This window comes from Brassica napus, chromosome A7 (genome assembly GCF_020379485.1).
Source record: "Brassica napus cultivar Da-Ae chromosome A7, Da-Ae, whole genome shotgun sequence".
In the NCBI taxonomy this organism is placed as follows: domain Eukaryota; kingdom Viridiplantae; phylum Streptophyta; class Magnoliopsida; order Brassicales; family Brassicaceae; genus Brassica; species Brassica napus.
The window spans coordinates 26,652,843-26,674,711 of record NC_063440.1 but is presented as its reverse complement, the minus strand read 5'-3'; the positions used below and the strand labels follow the sequence as shown (position 1 = coordinate 26,674,711).

General features: G+C 35.9%; 7 protein-coding genes and 1 pseudogene across 7 annotated transcripts; 6 read left to right on the top strand and 2 right to left on the bottom strand.

Moving 5' to 3' along the window:
- Positions 1–436: 436 nt before the first annotated feature.
- BNAA07G32460D lies at positions 437–5,025 on the top strand. Its single transcript, XM_048736297.1, has one exon. It carries the CDS (start codon positions 4,239–4,241, stop codon positions 4,995–4,997), a length of 759 nt encoding a protein of 252 aa, XP_048592254.1. The 5' UTR covers positions 437–4,238; the 3' UTR covers positions 4,998–5,025.
- LOC106421562 lies at positions 2,306–2,719 on the top strand. Its single transcript, XM_013862395.1, has one exon. The coding sequence runs from the start codon at positions 2,306–2,308 to the stop codon at positions 2,717–2,719; it is 414 nt and encodes a 137-aa protein (XP_013717849.1).
- A 1,484-nt stretch (positions 5,026–6,509) lies between the features above and the next one.
- BNAA07G32450D lies at positions 6,510–7,706 on the top strand. Its single transcript, XM_013862441.3, has one exon. It carries the CDS (start codon positions 6,528–6,530, stop codon positions 7,200–7,202), a length of 675 nt encoding a protein of 224 aa, XP_013717895.1. The 5' UTR covers positions 6,510–6,527; the 3' UTR covers positions 7,203–7,706.
- On the bottom strand, positions 7,474–8,932 carry LOC106421529 (NADH dehydrogenase [ubiquinone] 1 beta subcomplex subunit 2-like). Its single transcript, XM_013862361.3, has 4 exons — positions 8,695–8,932; positions 8,383–8,428; positions 8,187–8,246; positions 7,474–7,712 (listed from the first exon to the last, which is right to left on the bottom strand). The coding sequence occupies exons 1-3, from the start codon at positions 8,790–8,792 to the stop codon at positions 8,187–8,189; spliced, it is 204 nt and encodes a 67-aa protein (XP_013717815.1). The 5' UTR covers positions 8,793–8,932; the 3' UTR covers positions 7,474–7,712.
- A 246-nt stretch (positions 8,933–9,178) lies between these two features.
- LOC106421590 (indole-3-acetic acid-induced protein ARG7) lies at positions 9,179–10,780 on the bottom strand. Its single transcript, XM_013862419.3, has one exon. The coding sequence runs from the start codon at positions 9,827–9,829 to the stop codon at positions 9,434–9,436; it is 396 nt and encodes a 131-aa protein (XP_013717873.1). The 5' UTR covers positions 9,830–10,780; the 3' UTR covers positions 9,179–9,433.
- Positions 10,781–13,007: 2,227 nt separating this feature from the next.
- LOC106421664 (dehydrin ERD14) lies at positions 13,008–14,042 on the top strand. The gene is made up of 2 exons (XM_013862501.3): positions 13,008–13,439; positions 13,570–14,042. Exons 1-2 carry the CDS (start codon positions 13,161–13,163, stop codon positions 13,876–13,878), a joined length of 588 nt encoding a protein of 195 aa, XP_013717955.1. The 5' UTR covers positions 13,008–13,160; the 3' UTR covers positions 13,879–14,042.
- Positions 14,043–14,451: 409 nt separating this feature from the next.
- On the top strand, positions 14,452–16,717 carry LOC106421642 (annotated as a pseudogene).
- Positions 16,718–18,401: 1,684 nt separating this feature from the next.
- Positions 18,402–21,574, top strand: LOC106421641 (L-ascorbate oxidase homolog). Its single transcript, XM_013862467.3, has 7 exons — positions 18,402–18,663; positions 18,757–18,866; positions 19,430–19,700; positions 19,967–20,412; positions 20,489–20,854; positions 20,997–21,075; positions 21,162–21,574. The coding sequence occupies exons 1-7, from the start codon at positions 18,523–18,525 to the stop codon at positions 21,372–21,374; spliced, it is 1,626 nt and encodes a 541-aa protein (XP_013717921.1). The 5' UTR covers positions 18,402–18,522; the 3' UTR covers positions 21,375–21,574.
- Positions 21,575–21,869: the final 295 nt, after the last annotated feature.

Here is a 21,869-nt window from a genome sequence, read left to right as displayed (position 1 = left end):
TTAATTTGATTATTATTACTACTATGTCTTTGTATAAACCAAAAAAAAAAAAATTGGAATAAATGGTTACGCGTTAAGAACCAAGGTCCACTTGCTTTCACAAACCACCATCCCCTGGCCATGGCCATGCATAATCATTTATTTGGCAGGCAACAAAACATTAAACATTAGTATGGAAACAGCGTGCATGAACTGACTCACTTGACACATATATTTGCCGGAAATAATTGAAAGAAAATAAAATTAAAGGACATAAGAAGACATAACTTATAAGATTTTCACGTTGATGGATATTCGTTCTAATATTTTGTCGCCTCTCTTTAAGTTTTAATTAGTAAAAACTCATGAAGCCACCACATGGTTTGTTAGGGAGATGCTTTTCAATTATCATCTTGATCTGATTCGGATTAGCACTTAATTATTTGATAAACACGGTATTAAACGTGGAGCTTGCTGGAAAACATACCGTAGTTTAGACTGCTTAGTGCTATTAAGATAACAATTTATGGGCTAATCTAGTTCCTCATTTAGCGGCGGTACGTGTTGGTTGTCATGACCGGTTAGACCTACAAATCTAATAACCGGACTAATACTAGATCTGGTTAACTATAAAGCTATAATTGAGTTGGTTGCTTTGAAATGCAACTTGCGTGAATTATTTTTGTTTAATAAATGCTTTACTTAGTTTGGAATAATACTACAACGATGCAAAAAGGTTGACAACTCTAACAGGGTCATGACTTCAACTCAACTCCCAACTCAACTCCCAACCTGGGTTTAAAGGCTTCTACACCCAGGTCTGGGGTTCAAATCCCAGACTATGCAATTTATTGCAGATTACAGGAAATCCAGGTTTCAAGTCCCGGAGAGAGCGGTTTATTAAACAATTATGCAGCAGACTACAGAGGAAAGGCTTGCAAGGGATCTTCAACATGGTGCAAGTAAATCTGGCCAGGCGTGGATCTTCATAGGACGGCTCAGGTGATGCAGTTAGGCGTAGGTCTTCATAAGGCAGGTAGTATTGTCGGTTGTCGAATCGTCTATGTAATATTTCCTATATCATAATTGTAAGATCATAATAAATCAGCGTTAAAAAAAAAAAGAAGATAACACAGATAGAAAAGGGATATTGGTCATCAATGAATGATTAGTCTTTGATTAAATTAGGACCACTTAAAAGAGTTAATAGCACTACTTGTAGAAGAGAATAATTAGAACATAACTTTACATGTTCCTAATTAATTAATAATTAAAGACTTCTAACATCTTACCAAATTATTGGCCACTATTTGTTATACATCAATTATGTATATAGTTGGTTAATTTTTTGTCAATACGTATATAGTTGGTTTTAGTTTAAATGTTAGGTTTTATCCTTTTGTAGCATTGTGGTGAATGTTTTCTATAACCGAATGATCTTTCTATCACGAATTCATATTTCAAGAATGTTCTCATTGTTTGAAAATGTACATGCATGTAACTCGTGCAGTATAGTATATATATATATATATCATATATGGTTTACAAACTTATGATTTTGTCAATCTGTATACAGTTGGTTATCGTTTATATCAAGTGGTAAATGTGTTTTTAGTCAAATGTTATTTTTATTTCGTTGCAACTTCCGTTGTTTTATTTTTTTCACCTTATTACACATCCATATTTCAAGAATTTTTTCACTGTATGGTATGATTTTATAATGTAAATGTAGACTTGTATATAATCCACCTCAAAATATTTTATTTTATTTATAAATGGAATAATATGGCTACAATCATATCATGTTACTTCGTCACGAAAAGAAAGCCAAAAACACAAACGGTGTATTAACAGATAGACGGTTCATTTCACGCTTCGCAGACATTAACCCATGAGATTCCGGAACAACACGCAGTTTTTACAAGGGTATTAAGAATGCCACGCATGTCGTTGAAATCTTTCCTTAAAGAATGGGCCTTAAAAAGAACCATATTTACCTTAAACCCATTAATAGCCCAATAGCCGTTTGTAAATAAGAGTTTCTGGTAGGCCAATACATATTCCATTTTTATAATTCTGAAAATATTTATTAGATTTTGTTCTAAATGTCGGCAGATATCTTAGGTGTCTTTAAATAGATAGCGTAACCCTCAGTATCACTTATTTTCACAATCGCAATTCTGATTCTCTCTCTCTCTTAGCATAACAATACAGTCATTAGGGTTTTCTTTTCACCGTCTCTCGCTATTCGACTTTGAAACCACATAGAAGCGTCTTCTTCGTGATCTGAAAACCTATATTCGATTCGGTGATGTCTAAATCGAAGATGGAAATAAAGGTGCAACTAAAAGAGAAGAACAAGGAGGAAGACTTGGCAAGCAAGCAAGTCTCAGATGAACTTGAGAAGAGTTGTTTGACAGAAGAAGAAGATGAAGACTATTTGTCTGATCAGAACAGTAAGAAGAGGACAAGAGTACTTAAGACAACTTCTGAATCAGAGCAAAGAAAGAAGCGCAAGTCAAGCAAAGAACCTCGCTACAATAATACGTCGTCGTTTGATGACTGGCTTTTCGTTGGTACCGTTAATCCGCAAAAGAAGGCTATCAAGATTGATGATGAAGACATGAACTTAAAGGTGGAGAGGTCATCATCATCAGCATGTGGAGGTTGCTTTTTCCCCAAGGCTCAGTTTTTGTCTGAAGTTGGAATCTATTCATTACCATATACAGTCTTGTTTTAGGCCTTTGTTGTGGGCTCTATGACTAACTCTCTCAGAGTGGGTTCATGTATTTTTTGTTATTGGGCTACTAATCTTTCCAATCATGTAATCAACTAAGAACATACCATTATTAGATCCTTTTTTATGGGAGCAAACTTATTAGATCAATATAATATAACAATGAACTTATATAACCAACTATTATTTTGACTATGATTTTAAAATTAGTAATGATAAGCATATCAATGGAGAATATATACAGCAAGTTTAAAGCAGGCTTGGCATAAAGTTGATATGTGGATGATGAGTGGAATTGTCAATGAGACTAACTAAGATTGGTTGGTCAGATCCGGCTAATTAAACAAAACTTGTGCATGGGCATTGGAAACAAATTGTTTTGTATTTTATGATCATGTTTCCGTAAGTAACTGCCAATTATTATATATACAGATATGGCCTTTTAAGAGAAGTAAAATTTTATAAAAGGACACATGAAGACAATAACAATAAGGTGTTTGATATAAGTTAACGAAAGAAAGACACCCAGGCTGTCACAAAGATCAACTTCTCGTTGATGGTTTTGCTTCAAGAGGTCTTCCTCTGTTCCGTTCGTGCACAATCCCAGTTTTCTTCAAATGGATAAATATAATATTACATGTATGCGTGTCTATATTCATATACAATTGGACTTGGACGTTTATTGATATAAATATAAGGATGTGTTATTTAATTAAAGGTTGCTGGGATTTTGAAAAAGACGTCGCAGCCAACGGTTACTCGATCTTTCTTGTGGGTTTCATATCTACGCAGCCTACCTGAGGTTGTTGCCGCACATATAAGCTGTCTACTAACTAAAAACTGGTATTTGTAAACTATTTGTGTATGTTTTTATGTTGGCTCTAGATTTGTTAATTTTGGCCTAATTGTTGCATTGAACATTAAGAATAGAGTGCTCATCATGATGTAAGAGATATAACACTCATTTTTACCTTAAGTTGGATAATGGCTGGATTTAATATTTACCAGGCCATATTAGGTTATAATTTTCTTAAATATAATTTGAGGTCATGCGACTTATGTATAATAGCTGTGAATGTTTTATATGTTTGTGTCCAGAATGTTGTATATCACTATGTTTTTTTTTTTTTTTTTTGCTAAGTTATATCACTATGTTTAACTTTAACTTTTGAACATTGTCACTTGAGTTTCTTCTTGATTGTTTTATCAGTGATACGCTTGCTGAAAACATTATACATTTACGTTGATTTACCACCTTCATTAATCCAAAGTGTACAAGGTTGATGAAAGGAAGTTTATACTATAAATATAAGTATGGATTTGTCGTTTGACTGTCGGAAGAAACTAAACCGCAACAGCCAGTTCCAGCCTGTATGGCTGTATCTAATCGTGTAATAATTGGCCTCTACGTGCATGCATATGCATATATATGCCATACATATATATTGGTGAGAGCTAGTATTAATGAGACAAGGAGCCTTTTTTACTTATACATTAACTTCTCTATTGAGTCCTTCGATCCATGGCTGCTACTTCATCATCATTTGGTGCACACGTGCGTTCAACAAGCTGGCCCGAAAACGTTCATCCTCTGTCACGATCCATCGAAGATCATCTTCTGATACTTAAGAAAAGTCCAGAGTCTGCTTGTCGGAAACTCGGAGTTTTAAAGAACATGTACGAGGTGGTCGAAGTTTTCCTCCGTTTTCAATCGACCAAAACTCAAAAAGCGTTTCTAGAAGATGTCTCCGATGGGTTTCTTGAGGTTCTTGATATCTGTTACACGATCAGAGACGTTTTGATGGAGGCAAAAGAGCAAGTCAGAGAACTCGAGTCGAGCTTGAGGAGGAGAGTGATCAGAAGCAAATCAGGAGGAGATCATGATGCTTTCTTGACACGTGAGATCGACGCATACGTGTTTAAGAGAAGAGTCTTGAGCAGAAAGATTGGCAAGCAGTTGAAGATGAAGATTAATAAGAAGAAGAAAGATTGTGGAGGTGCCATCAATGTGATGAAGAAAGTTAAGGAGACGAGCTTCGATGTTCTTGTTTCTTTGTTGATGGAAGTGGTGACGATGAATCATAAGCAGATATCAAGAAGTGGTTGTAGAGGAATCATGTCGAGGATGTTTAACAAGAAGAATCAAGAAGTTGAAGGTGATGAGCTGAAGAAGTTGATAGAAACAGAGCAAATGATTGAATCAACAGAAGGAGAGTTGGAGTGTGTGTATAAGAAATTGTTGAAGACGAGAGTTTCTCTTCTTAACATGCTTACTCATTGAAACTGAAACTATGTAACTTTCCTAGAAACTTCAGTTATTGTGCATATTACATTAGATTATACAATCACAAGCTTGAACAATGAGCACACTCATCACTCACTATCTCCACCGCAAATGTTGCAAGATAGAGCTGGTATGCGTTTGCAATAATGGACTTTTACATTGAGATTAATGGGATTGATGGGTTGTCTTGAAAAGAGCTACCTCAATGAAATTCTCAAAAATAATAAATAAATATGAGTAATTCAAAATGTTAACAAACGCATGCAAAAATATCTTATACTCATATATTATTTACAATTAATCTTGTTTCTCAAACTTATTATATTAATTTTTGTTTATCACTTTTTAAGAACCTCTTGAGATATTAAGAAACTGCTTAATAATGTCTATGCATGATGGTGGCAACAAAAATCATATAATACATGAATGATTGATTATTCGTGTAGTCCTTTTCAAATGGGAAAATCGAATAATAAGATTTCTCCACTAACAGCAGAATAAACATAATGCATTTGTTGAAATATATTATTGATAAGAATCTAATTATATATATTTGAGATTAATTTGAGAAGAGATTCATTTGTTGAAACTAACCTGAGATATAAAATCTTACTAATTACAAAATCTAATCTAGCAGTCGAATATATGCATAGGTTGAGCCGTCGAGGTTTACCTTATAAGTGATAAACAAATTAGATGGAGTTGAATGTTTGTTGTACGTAGAAGCCAAAAGGTTCATTGTTTCTTAGTTGGAATTGGTAGAAAACTTTAGGGTTTTAAAGATTTTTTTTTTCTAAGGAAAAAGATTTACAATTGTTTTTAGTATACTGTTTGGTTTATAAAGATCCATATGGACTTGCTCAAAAAAAAAAAAATCCATATTGATCTGTTTTTCTTTGTAGTTTCAATCTTATAACCATTGAAAATTAATATATGTTGAATATAGGTTTGTTTAATACATAAGAGAGTGAGAAACACAAAAATATATTTTATACATTAACATTTCTTCTCTGACAAGTGATAAAACACGTAACACAATATTTTAACTTTGATCTAAGATTAAAATATTTTTCATTCCATTTTATTTAGACTCTTAAATTCCAAATTGCTGAAATTATCGACACAGCCTGGCACCGTCGCTCGTGCATGCATGGTATATACTTAAACCTGATAAACAATAAAATAAATTATTTAAAACTATATATTATACAACAGGATATCAAAACAAATCCACAATGTATTGTAACCCACGAGTGTCTTACGTATATAGAAGGTTCACTGAGACATTTTTGAATAATTTAAATCATTATTTTGATAATACGTCCAAAATGAGTTGTTCCCCAGGTGGCCAGGTGTCCCACGTCCGTACAAACCCATTGTAAGGAACCTTCATTGTACTTTCCTTCAGATCCATCGTCTCAACTCTATATAATCTCCCTCTTACATGCATTTCACTATATCTCTAATACCGTTTCAATCCATTTTGTTATATTCCTAGCTAAATATATCTTGAAAAAGTTAATCATTATGGCTCAGATTAACTTCGAGGGTTTGAGAGAGCTACACGACTGCGCAAACTATCTCCTCGATCACTGTCCAAAAACAAGAGAATCTCTGTCTGAACAAGGACAAGAGAAGTGGACGGAACAAGTTTCTGAAGCTTCATTGAGGATGTTAGACATCTGTAGCGTATCTAAAGATGTGATGACGCTAGTTAAGCACAGCTTGCACGATCTACAACTTACTCTACGTGGAAACGAATCATCAGATGTGAACGAGAAGATAGCAGCGTATAATCAGTACAAGAACAGGCTCAAGAAGGAGATATTGAAATGCTTAAACTGTCTTAAAGGCATGATCGGAGGAAGAGTAGAGATGCCGAGAGAGCTTAACCTTCTATTTGTAGCTGAGGTTTTAAAGGAAGTGAGAGAAGCCGTTGTGACAATGGTCGAGTCGTTGTTCTCTCTTGGTTGTATCCCTTGGTTAGAGAAGAGATCGAGCAAAGGGTCTTTGTCTTCGATCTTTACTTCTCGATCTTCGGATTGGTTAGATGATATATGGGACGAGACCGCGGTTCAGAGCGCAGCTACGAGATTGGAAGCGGCAGAGATTGCTGTGGAGGAGCTTGAGATAGAGTTGGAGTCTATTTTCAGGCGATTGATTCATACAAGAGTTTCACTTCTTAATATTATTACCAGCTAGATTTATACATGTCCAGTTAGGTTTCGCATCTGGACATGTTTGATTGACATTACATTGATTTCTACTTTATTGCATGTTTGAATCATTATATTCATTTTCACTTGTTTCTCAACCAGTTTAATTGGTTAGAGACATAAGGTTGATTAATACTTAATTAAAGTGATTAATTTTTTTCCTTAATATTAATAAAAGTTCTCTAGCTGACATTGCTATAATTCATGTTGCTAATGCTACCCATGGCTATGTAAAAATGATAAAGGCGCCATAAGTATAATTGTTATAACTCACTTATCCAAAAAAAAATTGTTATAATTCATTTGTAGACGGAATAAAACATCAAGGAAGTGCAATCCAAGTAGCAACTTAAAACAGAAGCAGCAAATCTTACAAAGTTGTGAACAAAAACAATTGACGTCTTCTTTCACAAGTTGTAATTATTTCGACATATGAAGCTGAAAAGAAAAGGAGACATACATTTTTTCGCCATGATCTTCAAAGGTTCGATGAGACCTAGCAGAACAACCCAAAAACAAGGTTAGTTTCACGTAATTTGAGGAGTACTTATCAAAGACTATAGCTAGATTTGCATGGAAAGTGAATTCAAGGTTAAAAGAGCTCAAACGTTGTTTGTCTAACTATGTGTCTCAACATAGATAAACAGCAAAGTATGTGCTGCTAAACTATTGACGAACTCCATTCTCAATCACTTGGCTCCCAAAAAGGGTTAATGATTCACAACAGAGAACGAAACACAAAATCTGGAAGAAAGCTACAAACTTTCTTCAAAACTAACAAAACACCATTTTAAAGGATATATCTAGTTAGCAAGTGACAACTTTGTAATACTAATCAACGAACTGCTGCCTTACTAGTTAGTAGGATTGTACAAACAATCACGAGGGTTGGATAAAAAAAGGATATTTGTTCACTCTTTATTAAAGAAGTATATAATGATTCCATCAAAAGTGTGAATGCAGACATTACCTAGTGATGATCCCCACCATGACCGTGATCACCATGTCCATCCCACGGGTGCCTCCATCCCTAACAATTGCCATTTAGACAAAGATCACCATTTAGCCACCATGGAAAGAGTAGAAAAATTGATACAATTCAAATAAAAAAAAGGTCGAAACTTTACAAAGAATGAGGCAAATATAAAAGGGGAAGAGAGTCTTACCATGACTACAGGACCATCTTGCTTTGCTCTGTACAAAATCCAGAACCTTAAAAAAAAAAAAAGTTGAAATGAAATCGATATTGGTTCCGACACAGAGACATAACCCAATTCAAAATCAACAGCTGTCTGATTGTCTCTATGATACTAACTAAGACATATCCATTGTCAAAAAAAATTAATCAACAAACTGAAACAGACAAATCAATCGGATTCGTCTGATGATCAATTGACCGATAATCTAAAGGTAAGATCTTAGCTTCGATGGAGGAGTAAAGATCTAAAGCGACGGAGAGAGAGAGAGAGAAATGGTACCACATAACGCCGCACAAGCCCTTTCCGGCGACGGTGTGCCACGTCTTGGGAGTGTGCACGGTGACTCCCTTGTATGTTATACCTCCTCCTCCGCCCATTTTCTCCAAACCCTAGCGATTCCCGATTCGCACTGCTCTGCAATTTCACAATGCCTACCTGTGAGATTCGATTCAATCCAAGCAGGTGACTCGCGAGTCCGCGACTTTTCGATACATCTTTAGACTAGGCCTCAGCTTAAAGTATAAGGCCCAATTAATAGAGTTGGACCATTTAAAGGACTAGGCCCATTAAAAGGTCTAGTAATAATTAAGAAGTTTTGATTAAAAAGTTATCATCTCCCACAACTCATGGTGCTTATTAGTCAAACTACTAAAGTATTAACAAAACCTTTGTAAGATTATTACCTACCCTACGAGGTGAATAAAATTATGTATTTGAGATTTTCTTTGAATAGATTTTTTTTTTTATGATTTTGGATGAATTAAAAAAAAATTTATGACTGCATGCTAGAAGAATTCCATCTAAAACTACTATTAGATTTTGATTTTTTAGCAATGGTGGATTTTAAAAACAGTTAAAACCATAAGTTGAAAAACATTAATCCATATTTGAATAACTGGAGATTTACCATTTTAATACAAATCATTTCAAAATTTAGGTTGATTACACTCGCTACATTCAAATTACCAAAAAATTACATATAAACAAACACCTTCGAGTCCGTAACCACAAACGAGTATTAGGAAACTAAGGACCGAATCTGGCTCTGTCCACGAAATAGAGGTATTAGAGAAGAGATTGAAGCTCCCTTGCAGGTGCTCGTGGAACAAACCTCTGACTTCTTCCCCACATCATCATCATCATAGTTATCAGACATACTTCTCCTCACAAGCATGATGACGTGATCCATTAAACTCCCATCGCAAGGAATCTTCAAAGGACCATCAATGGTAGTTCCAAACTCATCCTCAGCCATCTCCAATAACACTTGTAAAATCGGATGGTTGAGATAATCCAAGGGCAAAACGAATCTCTTCCCTTCTTTGGTGTAAACAGTGAAATGCCCTTTCTTCCTCTTTCTCCACTTCTCCATCAACTCAGAGAGTCTCATCCCCTTAGAATATAGCATCTTCATTATATAAGCTTTAGTGGGTGTGTTACTTCTGCTCTGATAATTTGGTTGTGATGCCTTTTAAATGCAACCGTAAGTGCCTATATATATATAACCATGGGTACGTGTGGAGGGAGAAGGGTGTTCGTGTTTATTCAATTCTTTACAAGTTTTTCCACTTTTTAGATCACGGTCACTTGTGGAATTATTACATACGGCCCTTCCACATATATCTAGATATTTTGCATGATTTCAATTTTCTTTTTTTTTGCTAAAATTTGATGCAATTTCAATTTTCTTGGTTATTAACTTGGTTAACTTTTTTTCTTTTACAATGTATGGACTCTGACCAAGCAATATATCCATCTTATTGTTTAGTAATTTGAGTGAACCATATCAAGCAAAGCCAGTGTATTAACAGACCGTAACACAATGTATAATACAAGATGTTTAACCACACTTTCTTAATAAATATTTAGAAACAAGAATACCCTAGCGGTTTGAAGAGGGCAAAGGAAATATGTTAGTGGTGGTGATGGAAGCATGTGATCTTTTTAGAGCAAGTTGCTTGGTACTTTCATTTTCTATGTAGTTCTCTCTTTAACTTTCATGAGTGTTCTTTGTTTTCTCTTTTCTAGTCACATGAAATCCCGCAAACGATTCTTTTTTGAACTTCAACAAGAAACAAATCAAAATAACTACACAATGATAAAATATGTTACAATGATAGATGGAAAACAAGATATTTTTATAATAAAAAAATGCTGATTAAAAAAAGAGAAAAAAAAAACGCATCTCCTCAGTTAGAGCCTGATTTGTCTAAAAGCCAAGCCATAAAATTACACCCATTGATATGCTAGTAACCTAATCTCAGGTCAGCTCTATCTTCAAAGCACAGTGAAGATGAGTACCAGAGAAATTCTGAGCTCAACTATCAATATCTCCGTGAGTCCTTATGGGTAAAGCAGCGTTCATGCCAGGGGAGAGTTGGGTTAAGTTGTGTAAGAATATAAAAAGACAGCGACATCGACCATGTATCAAAACAAAGCAAATGAAACGAATAGCATCAAGTACAACAGTAAGATTGTGCATAATAACATCTTCATTGTCAAGCTACAAAGAATCTTATAAATCACAGACTACTACAAGCACAAAAGGCCTAGCTCATGTAATGCACTAGTATCGAATGTTGACTACGTGATCCGACTCTAACTCACAGGCCCATGTTATGTTGGGCCTATTGAATTGTAAACGCTAAGGTTCTACTTTTTGGCTCATAGCAGTGGGCTGGTTATCCACCAATTCATGAATATAATACGAAAGGTTTTCTATTTCACTAGAAGAATTAGCAACGCACTGATGGATTCTCGTGTCCACCAGATAAAGTGAGTGGTTTTAAACATCGTTGAATATTCTTTGATTCGACAGCAAATAAGCAGATTTCATGTCCAGACGGGCGGTGAAAAGGAAAAAAAATAGACACAAGATTAGCATAAACAAATGATGCAATTAAGCACTTTGTTCTAGGTTTATCACTTTTGAAACTATATAATATTTTCAAATCTACACCAGTTTATCTTTATACGTATATATAGTTTTAAAAGTTTGATGAGTATATATTTAACCAGATAAGTATGTATTATCACGAGAATGTCGGCTACAAGATATCGTTTTTGCTATCACCGAAAACATTATTCAAAGGATAAGGACAATAAGAGACGACGACCAATCAAGAATTGAAAGAGATGGGTTTGTCTGATATGTGTGTTGGTATGTCACGGTGGTTCGCGAAACGTCTTTGATTCAAAGTTTAGAGGAGCGGGTATAATGATGTGGCACGTCGTGTTCATCCTTTATAATGGAACACGGTTCATTTTTATTTTTTTAGGCCAATTTAAAGAGAAGATGCATCACTGATTACCATCTGTCCTTTACTCCTTTCTGATGTTATAGTTTTGTTTATCAATTAGGTTAAAAATGACATTCCCACTCATTAACATATCTCATTATCCTAAGAAGTCCAAGTAATCGTATGCTCGTTTGTTTCCTCTTATAGAGTCTTATGCTCATCATAGATTTACATATAAGTCTATCTTAGAAAATACAGTAGTATAGTTTTTTTTTTTTAACAAATCGTATATAAGTTGGAAACACACAACCTTGTTCATCGATGAGATTCCGAAAACCTTGTTCACGTTGGAAACCAACTCCATGTACTGGTTGATTCCTAGCGTGATAAGAACTCGAATCCTTTACCAAAAAAAACTTGCACGTAACTTTTTTTTTTGTAACACTCACTTGCACATAATTTTTTTTTTTTTGAAACACCACTTGCACGTAATTATATTTTGTTTGTAACGCTTATATGGAAAACTGAATAAACGTTATTAATTTCCCCAAAATTCATCATTTCTATGCTACAATTTCCTTCCAATGTGGCATCAGTTAATAAGTCAGGCGGACCCACACCACCGACATCACGTCTTTTACGCCAATCAGTACACGTTTTTGGGACCTACGCTAGGACACACTTCCACGTTAAATTGACACGTGTTGTTATCTTATTGCTTGGTATCACTTTACCTTCTGTCTCCTTTTTTTTTCTTTATGTCTAAATTCGTCCTTCCCTATTATGACCGTTGATTTGCCGCTACTAACGTACACCGTCCGATTTGTTTATTTACATTAATGCTTGACACATGTCCATCCATCATGGGTGAATTAAATCGTTAGTACTCTTTCCTCATATTTTTCTGGAACGTTCAGTTTCATCCCTATATTATTGATTTGTAATTAAGAAAACCCGAAACTTCCAGATTTTGAATTATGAGGATATATTTTAAATCTGTTTTTCAAGTTCATGGACTTTTTACTCTTTAAACTATCTGATTTTGTTAATTAACAAACTTTAAAATAGTAAAAAGCCTAATTAAACTGTAATATCCAAACTAACTAGTTCTCAATTTAGTTTTAAATTTTGGCTAAGTCTATCTATCTAGTTAACATTCTTATCCAAGTTTTTGTTATTGTTTTAGCTATCCACTAAACTATTTATAATATATACAATGGTCTCCGACACGTAAGCAAACTTTTGATGATTAATTATTGATTTCTTCTTAATACATTTTTAAAAAGATTAATTAAAGAGGTAGGGCCATTTTGTAATTTATCTTTAGTTTATATATTTTTTCGAAATAAAAAATAATCATAGAGCGTGAAATCCGCGTAGAGTTAGTCCTCACACACTATATAACGCACTTCCGCTTCACCTCTTTTATCATTCGTCTCTTACAAATCATACACTGATCGTTTCGTATTCTTATCAACCAAGCAAACAAAACTTTTTTTAATAGCCATGGCAGATGAAACCAAGAACGTTCACGAGCATGAGGCACCTAAGGTAGCCACCGAGGAATCATCAACGGCCACCGGCGAGGTTACAGACCGTGGACTGTTCGATTTCTTGGGGAAGAAGAAAGATGAAACGAAACCAGAGGAGACCATCGACTCTGAGTTCGAGCAAAAGGTTCACATCTCAGAGCCGGTGCCTGAGGTTAAACACGAGGAAGAAAAAGAAGAGAAGAAGCATAGTCTCCTCGAGAAGCTTCACCGCAGCGACAGCTCTTCTAGCTCCGTAAGTTTATATTGTATGATCATTAAAATATATTTTGGAAGATTCGGACATAATCTATATGTGTTGTGTTAGATCTTGTCTTTTGATGGTAACTAGAACATGATCTAACTATGTGTGTTCGGTTCAATAGTCAAGCGAGGAAGAAGGTGAAGATGGTGTGAAGAGGAAGAAGAAGAAGGACAAGAAGAAGGTAACTACTACTGAAGGAGAGGTGAAGACAGAGGAGGAGAAGAAAGGGTTTATGGATAAGCTGAAGGAGAAGCTTCCAGGACACGGGAAGAAGCCTGAAGAGCCTTCACCGGCACCGGTGGTTGCTCCTCCGGTGGAGGAAGCGCATCCGGCGGAGAAGAAGGGGATCTTGGAGAAGATTAAGGAGAAGCTTCCAGGGTACCATCCCAAGACCGTAGAGGAGGAGAAGAAGGATAAGGATGATCATTAAAGATATGAATGATGATGATGTGTTCTTTGCGTTGAATGATATGATCATCTTTTGCTTTTGTGTTGTTGAAGTTTGTTGGCTTTTTTAAGTTTCTTTGTTGATTCCTCTTTGTTATGTTTGTATATGATTTTCAAGGTGTTGTTTTAATGGTATGATTATTTTCATTTTCCCTTTTTAACATTTATTTAGATGTCCCATTTATTCATAAGGTTAATAATGATCTAGCTTCTCTGTTTATTGTTCTTAGTCGAACACATGACCCCATCTTGACTAAGTAATCTCTTATAATTGAATGATAGAAACAAAGTCTTGTAATATTTATGAAGTTAAATGCGTTGGTATTAAAGCAACATGACCCGCAACTATCATGACTCCTAGTGGTTGATTTGCTCAAAAACGTATAAAGTGAAAGTGAATGAGATTTTTATAGATCAACTTTACATATGATAGTACTCTTATAGGTTTGATATGATCAAATGAAACCTCAATCAATGGAGCACATCGTCAGACGTCAGTTTCACCTTCATGAGTCATGGTTGTGGTTCAAATATAGCCTTGTACTTGGGTTTTTATAATGGGCTAAAACCCAATAGGCCCAAATCCTCACTAAGGAAAATAATAATGAGAACGTCGTCGTTCCAAGTATATCACTAGGTTTGTTTTCCCGGTACGAGCATCTCGCCGCCGGCTAGTAAACCCCGGAGTTTCAATCCACCGGCGATATGGAGAGAGGCGAAGCGAAGAGCAAGAAAGCAGGAGGGCCTCCTCGTCTCTGCTGCATCTGTAACGAGAGACGACCCGTCCTCAAAAGACCCAGAACCCTTCAACAAGTAATCTCACCTCACTTCTCTCTTCTTCTTTTTTTTAGCTCTATGAACAAACTTCAACCGATATTTCACCTCTTATCTGAAGCTTTTGCCATTCATTTAGAGTTCTCAATCCTCGTGGTTCGATAAAGATTCCAACTTTGAATCCGTCGGCTGTGTTTATTAATCAAGTTTTACTTTGTTAATGTAAAGCTTAGAACTTGAAAAGGTTTAATGTAAGAGAAATGATGTGAGTATTGTATTGGTTCAAAAGATCTGCAGAGAGTGCTTTTACGAGGTGTTCGAGGAGGAGATTCACCAAGCCATCGTCAACAATGGGCTATTCAAATCCGGCGAGCGTGTTGCTATAGGCGCCTCCGGTGGAAAAGGTTATATCTTTTACCTTTTGGACTGTTAACTAAACTGTATGAAAGCTTGTGTTGCTGGTGGTGCAGATTCAACGGTGTTGGCTTATGTCTTATCAGAGCTAAACAAACGTCACAGCTACGGTCTAGACCTGTTTCTTCTCTCCATTGATGAAGGGATCACAGGTTACCGTGATGATTCTCTCGAGACCGTTAAAAGAAACGAACTCCAAGTAAAAGCTTTTTTTTTTTTTTTGAATAGAAGAGTCTTTTTTTTTCATCTAAAGATTTTTTTTTTTTGTTTGGGGGGTTCTAGTATGGGTTGCCTCTTAAGATTCTTTCGTACAAAGATCTGTACGGATGGACGATGGATGATATTGTGAAGATGATTGGTCTGAAGAACAATTGCACCTTTTGTGGTGTCTTCCGTCGCCAGGTTTGAATGATTCTTCATAGCGTTGAACAATTCTACTTAGTTGTTTTTTTTAAATAGTTTTCATGTTTTTCGTGAAGGCGCTTGATAGAGGAGCTGCGTTGTTGAAAGTAGATAAGCTGGTGACTGGACATAACGCAGATGATATAGCTGAAACAGTTCTCTTGAACATACTTAGAGGAGATATCGCTAGATTGAGTCGGTGCACATCGATCACTACAGGTGAAGATGGTCCGATTCCAAGATGTAAACCATTCAAATATACTTACGAGAAAGAGATTGTTATATATCCTTTTGCTGTTTCAAATCCTCAGTGATTTAGTTGACAAAAAAAAAAAAAAAAAAAAAAAAAAAAAAATCCTCAGTGATTTTTTTTATTAAAAGAAAATATTGTGAAACCTTAACTTAAGTAGCCACACGTATGCTTATTTCAAGAAGCTGGATTACTTCTCAACCGAATGTAAGTTTCACTACTAGGTGAATGCATCACATATGTTATTAGAGATGATTGATTTATTGTTGTGTTGTAGGCATATACTCTCCTAATGCTTATCGTGGGTTTGCCCGTGAGTTCATCAAAGACTTGGAAAGACTAAGGTTCTTTGTCCAAACTTTTGCTTTTTATATTCGTCCTAACCATATAAGAAAGTAGATCTCCAACTAAAATTATATAAACTTTTAGGCCAAGAGCTATTCTGGATATCATTAAATCCGGTGAAGACTTCAGAATTGCGACGACCACGAAAATGCCTGAGCAAGGGACGTGTGAGCGTTGCGGCTACATTTCTAGCCAGGTGAGAGACTTTGCAAAACAAAAAGAACTTTCTCTATCACATTAAGTTATTTGATATACATTAGAACTGACTAAGATATACATTGGAGTTGATGAGTAAAATGATGATGCAGAAATGGTGCAAAGCGTGTGTTGTTGGATGGATTGAACCGTGGTTTGCCTAAGATGAGCATTGGTAGAGCTCGAGGAGGAGGTGTAAACGGTGGTGATCACAAGAAGGAAACAAAGGCTGGATCTACTGTGAAAACTCTTGAGAGCAAGCAATGTGGATCTCTGGATTTCTAAAGAGAGAAGAGGCTCTAAAATTGCAGAAACCGGTTCTGTATAGAAGAAAATGTTAAAACACATCGTTGTTGGTTAGTGATTATTGAAAACTTTACTACATTAATGACCCACCCTGGTAATAGTTTGACGAGAATCATGCATTAATTGTTCCACTCAAGTCTTCTGATTTGAAATTTAAAAACTGCTTACTACTTTTTTCGGCTTTGCAACAATCTGGTAATACGACGCCGTTGCATGGTCTAATCACCGTACTATGTAGGCGAATGTTGTCCACACATGGAACACTTCATCCATGCATGTTCCTTATTACATTTACAGCCACTGTTACGTAGTTTGACGCGTTTTGCATCTCTTTTGTATATATATATATTTTGGTTATTATTGTCATCTTTTTGAAGTGTTGTCATTTATGCAGAGGCCCTATCGATATCAACTTTATTCCATAACTATTATTAACATGTTGTGGACCCTACTGGCACATTCAAATTGCCCTGACCCGTCGCTTGCTCCACCCAATTATATTTTTCTTTATAGCAGATCTCTATTTAGTAATTAAAATGTTATTTTCTCTATTCACTTTACCTTGATTATTGAGGTTTAATTTGACAATAGTGCTAATGACACGCAAGAAAGAAAAAAAGAGCGTATTTATTGGCGACAAATCCGGAAAATGTAGACGCAAGGAAGTTTAATGCTCTAGTTTTTTCCTTCGATTCACTCAAAGCCAAAACTTGAGAATAACAACTGAAGAAAAAAGCTTCTGCACTCCAGAAGAACTAAGTTGGAGAAATGGAATATAACCTATGATATGCCAAAGACATTAATACTTAGACTTCCAAAATACATTTGATCTTGTAACCAGGAATGGGCCCTTTCTTTATCTACTAGCAGCTATAAAGGGCAAACAAGAACCAAAAAAGAGGATAAAACGATATTATTCCATATCCGAATTAATAATAGAGGCATAGTATAAAGGGAATATATAACTTTAGATGGCCTATTTATTTGTAGCTTTTGTGTATGTGTGTGTGTTATCTTCGTTCTGAAGTTTATGTTCATGTTTGTCACACTTTTTATAATCAATTTGTCAAATATTTAGTCTAGGCGGTTAGTTGTGTCTTTTTTTTTGTTGTTGTTGCTTAATTGATAAAGCATTGCACTAGGATGTTTGTCTCCAAATCCATATTTGAAAACGTTCCTTAAAACAACATATTTTACTATAAGAATGTTCTCAAACAAATAGTTTTAGATTTTCTAATACAGATTAAGAAATAATTACAATTTCTTATAATTTTTATATCAAACAATTTGATATAACTCCAAATCAATAACAATTCATAAAAAGTGTCTATTTTAATATCTATATTTGTAATTAATAACATGTGCATTAAAAAATTAAAAAAATATCATTGAAAACAACAAAAAGTTTTTAATTTTTTTTTGGAAAAGAAAAGAGTCGAGTAAGAGATTGTAAAAACGTCATGTTGTGTGTCCTACTAAATTACCACAGATTTTCCCCTCTAAAACAGTCAATGGTTAGTTAATACAAATGACTAAAGATAACAAAAATGTTCTATTTGTTTGATCAATCACCCACAGTTAATCAAATCACTTAACAAAAGTTTACGACAAATAATCGTTAGTCCTAATAATTATGATTTCTCCTTTAATTTTTTTTTGTTTTTAATGCTCAAGGCATAGAAAAATGGGCAAGTTGCTTATTAGCCATGTGGATTGTGGGAGACAAATACAGATTTCAAAGTAACACAGAGTCGCTCGTGGGTCCAGCCACCGACACTGACCTTTGTTTTCTTCTCTCTTATTCGTTCCCCTCTTGCTACTGTTAATCTCTTTTATATACGTTCCCTCTCTTCTCTCCTTCACTCCTAGACTCAAATCTGTGTACATGTAAAGAGCTAGAGATCACGCCAAGAAATACCTTTCTTCATTCACCAAAAAAACATGGCGGCCAATGCCTCATTCGCCGCCGCATTAATCGTCGGCTTTGCGCTTCTTTTCGCCGTCACGGCGGAAAGTCCGTATAGGTTCTTCGAATGGAACGTCACTTACGGTGATATCTACCCACTCGGTGTTCGCCAGCAGGTACAGTACTAATATTAAATTTATACCAAGACTTCGGTTTGGTTTAGATCCGGTTTTTGTAGCTGCGGATCTCACATTCTTTTTCCGGTTTAGGGCATTCTGATCAACGGGCAGTTTCCGGGACCGGACATTCACTCCGTTACTAATGACAATCTCATCATTAACGTCTACAATAGCCTGGACGAACCTTTCCTCCTTTCATGGTAAAATCTCATTCTAAATCTAAATAATTTGCAAATCTGTAATTAAAAAATACTAGTATTAGTTAAAATTTAATACTATATAGTTACTGTTAAACATCGAAATCTGTCTTTGTCCGATTGATAGTAGTAGTTAGTCGGCCACTAGTTTTTATTGGTTCGTGAATAGTATTTTTGCTTTTTTTAGTAATGACGTAAAAATAAAACGTGCTTGTAAGAAAAAGACAATGAAGTACGTAAGAACTTTTGTTTTGTCCACATTCATGTCGGACTCGGTCCACAAAATAAATGATTTACCCACATACGACATAATTAGTTGGGTAATTAGGGTTAAAGTCAATTAAACACACATTATAAAATAATTTCTGCATGGGGTGTTACAGTGACTTGTGAACTACATTTTCAGACATTTACTTGTGGGGAAGTGGTCCATCACCTTACCAAAGTATTAGCTGTATCCGCATCAATTCGATCTCTAAGCACACTTTTCCAGACAAGGCCTAGATTAACAATTCATAATACTCTTGGGGTTAAAAACTAATATTTTGAAAATAATAATTTTGAAGGAATGGAGTTCAACAGAGGAGGAACTCGTACGTGGACGGAGTGTACGGGACGACTTGCCCTATCCCACCGGGGAAGAACTACACTTACATTCTTCAAGTGAAGGATCAGATCGGAAGTTTCTACTACTTCCCTTCTCTCGCTTTCCACAAAGCCGCTGGTGGTTTTGGTGGCCTCCGTATCCTCAGCCGTCCTGGTATCCCCGTCCCTTTCGCTGACCCTGCCGGAGATAACACAGTTCTCATCGGAGACTGGTACAAATCTAACCACACGGTAAGTAATTATTGCGGTTGACCCTTCCACAAGGCAGGGCCTAACCTATTATGAATGTAAACATTTTTAGATTATTAAAAAGGTTTTTTTGATATATCATAGTATAATATAGCATTCATTAAAAAAAAAAAGAGTAACTAAATAAATAAAATTTCGATAATTTGAATATCTTTCCGAAATAAGTATAAAATAACTCTTTAATATTTAGAGGTTTTGCTTCTTGTTCTTGTTTAAAAAAATTTATGTGGTTTTTTTTGTTTCTGTAGGATTTGAAGGCACAGCTTGATAGTGGTAGGAAGCTTCCTTTACCAGATGGCATCCTCATCAATGGACGTGGGAGTGGTGCAACTCTCAATGTTGAACAAGGTAAGACATACAGGTTGAGAATATCCAATATAGGGCTACAACACTCTCTCAACTTCCGCATTCAGAACCACAAGATGAAAGTGGTTGAAGTGGAAGGAACTCACACTCTTCAGACTACTTTCTCTTCTCTCGATGTTCACGTTGGTCAGTCTTACTCGGTCCTTGTAACCGCCGACCAGCCTGCACAGGACTATTACGTCGTGGTCTCTTCTAGGTTTACCTCGGATGTCCTCACCACCACTGGTGTTCTCCGTTACAGTGGTTCTGCTGGTGGTGTTTCTGGACCTATTCCCGGTGGACCAACAATACAAATCGACTGGTCTTTGAACCAGGCTCGAGCCATCAGGTACCTTACTTGCTGTACAAGAAATCTTGATTCTTGGCTTTTTATCTAATTATGTTATTATGTTTTTGTGTTGTAGGACTAACCTTACGGCGAGTGGACCAAGGCCAAACCCACAAGGATCATACCACTACGGTATGATAAACACCACAAGAACCATCAGACTTGCTAGCTCTGCTGGTCAGGTCAACGGGAAGCAACGATACGCTGTGAACAGTGTATCGTTTAACCCGGCAGACACTCCTTTGAAACTCGCGGACTACTTCAAGATCGACGGTGTTTACAGAGTTGGAAGCATACAGAGCCAACCCACTGGTGGAGGAATCTACCTCGACACATCTGTTATGCAGACCGATTACAGAACCTTTATTGAGATTGTGTTCGAGAACTCTGAGGATATTGTCCAGAGCTGGCATCTTGACGGTTACTCTTTCTGGGTTGTTGGGTAAGTGTCTTTCTTTTACACCTTAAACTATAATATATCCATGGAAAACACAATAATATATTATTTTGTTATATTTTACATGGTATGATCGATATTTTCGATCTCCCAATATAAACTGGACTAACGTCATATTGTGATATAGGATGGACGGTGGGCAATGGACTCCTGATAGTAGGAACGAGTACAATCTACGTGATGCAGTAGCTCGCTGCACCGTTCAGGTAAACTCACAGTAAAAGCTAGTAATTTAAGCATGTTTTTTGACGAAATGTGAACCGTTGGATTCATATTTTATATTTATCTATAGGTGTATCCGAGTTCATGGACGGCTATATACATAGCACTGGACAACGTAGGGATGTGGAATCTAAGATCAGAATTTTGGGCAAGGCAGTACTTAGGACAACAGTTCTATCTACGTGTCTACACAACGTCCACTTCTCTTAGGGATGAGTACCCAATCCCCAAAAACGCTCTTCTTTGCGGTAGAGCTAGTGGTCGTCGCACCAGACCACTTTGAGCGGTGGAGAGATAAAGAGAGATGGTCAACAATGCCAGCTGATTCGTTGTGGACGAGTGTTTTCTTGTTTTATTCATTCTTCATTTTGCTAATGGATGGAAGAGTTGTTGTCAAATCATTATGTCAGTTTGTAACGATCTCAGCTCGAGGTCTCAATTCTTATTCTTTCTTTTTATATAAAAAATAACTTTGGAGGGAAACTTTATTTGATATAGTTCTATCATAAGCCTTATTGGCGTAGTATTACATTTTGTTTAACAAGAATACAATCTAAATAGTGCAGGATAAGTATCAAATGTGCAGAACAGCTAAAGTAAGGAGATTTCAAACAATCCATCTAACACTATAACCATAGCATACTATAATAGCTAGAAACTCATTACATAACATACAATAGTAGCGTGACCACTAGACTAAATGCTCAGTGTTATGAGAATAACAGATTACGTTTACGACTAAAACAATAGTTTAACAACACGACAAAAACCTGTACGT

Bases quoted from the DNA above. Each gene is read 5' to 3' on its own strand.
- LOC106421562 (XM_013862395.1), top strand. From the start codon at position 2,306: ATGGAAATAAAGGTGCAACTAAAAGAGAAGAACAAGGAGGAAGACTTG.
- BNAA07G32460D (XM_048736297.1), top strand. From the start codon at position 4,239: ATGGCTGCTACTTCATCATCATTTGGTGCACACGTGCGTTCAACAAGC.
- BNAA07G32450D (XM_013862441.3), top strand. From the start codon at position 6,528: ATGGCTCAGATTAACTTCGAGGGTTTGAGAGAGCTACACGACTGCGCA.
- LOC106421529 (XM_013862361.3), bottom strand. From the start codon at position 8,792: ATGGGCGGAGGAGGAGGTATAACATACAAGGGAGTCACCGTGCACACT. The intron at 8,429-8,694 runs GTACCATTTCTC...TTTTTTTTTAAG, and splicing joins GGCTTGTGCGGCGTTATGTG to GTTCTGGATTTTGTACAGAG. The intron at 8,247-8,382 runs GTAAGACTCTCT...GGCAATTGTTAG, and splicing joins AAGATGGTCCTGTAGTCATG to GGATGGAGGCACCCGTGGGA.
- LOC106421590 (XM_013862419.3), bottom strand. From the start codon at position 9,829: ATGAAGATGCTATATTCTAAGGGGATGAGACTCTCTGAGTTGATGGAG.
- LOC106421664 (XM_013862501.3), top strand. From the start codon at position 13,161: ATGGCAGATGAAACCAAGAACGTTCACGAGCATGAGGCACCTAAGGTA. The intron at 13,440-13,569 runs GTAAGTTTATAT...TCGGTTCAATAG, and splicing joins GCGACAGCTCTTCTAGCTCC to TCAAGCGAGGAAGAAGGTGA.
- LOC106421641 (XM_013862467.3), top strand. From the start codon at position 18,523: ATGGCGGCCAATGCCTCATTCGCCGCCGCATTAATCGTCGGCTTTGCG. The intron at 18,664-18,756 runs GTACAGTACTAA...TTTCCGGTTTAG, and splicing joins CACTCGGTGTTCGCCAGCAG to GGCATTCTGATCAACGGGCA. The intron at 20,855-20,996 runs GTAAGTGTCTTT...ATTGTGATATAG, and splicing joins TACTCTTTCTGGGTTGTTGG to GATGGACGGTGGGCAATGGA.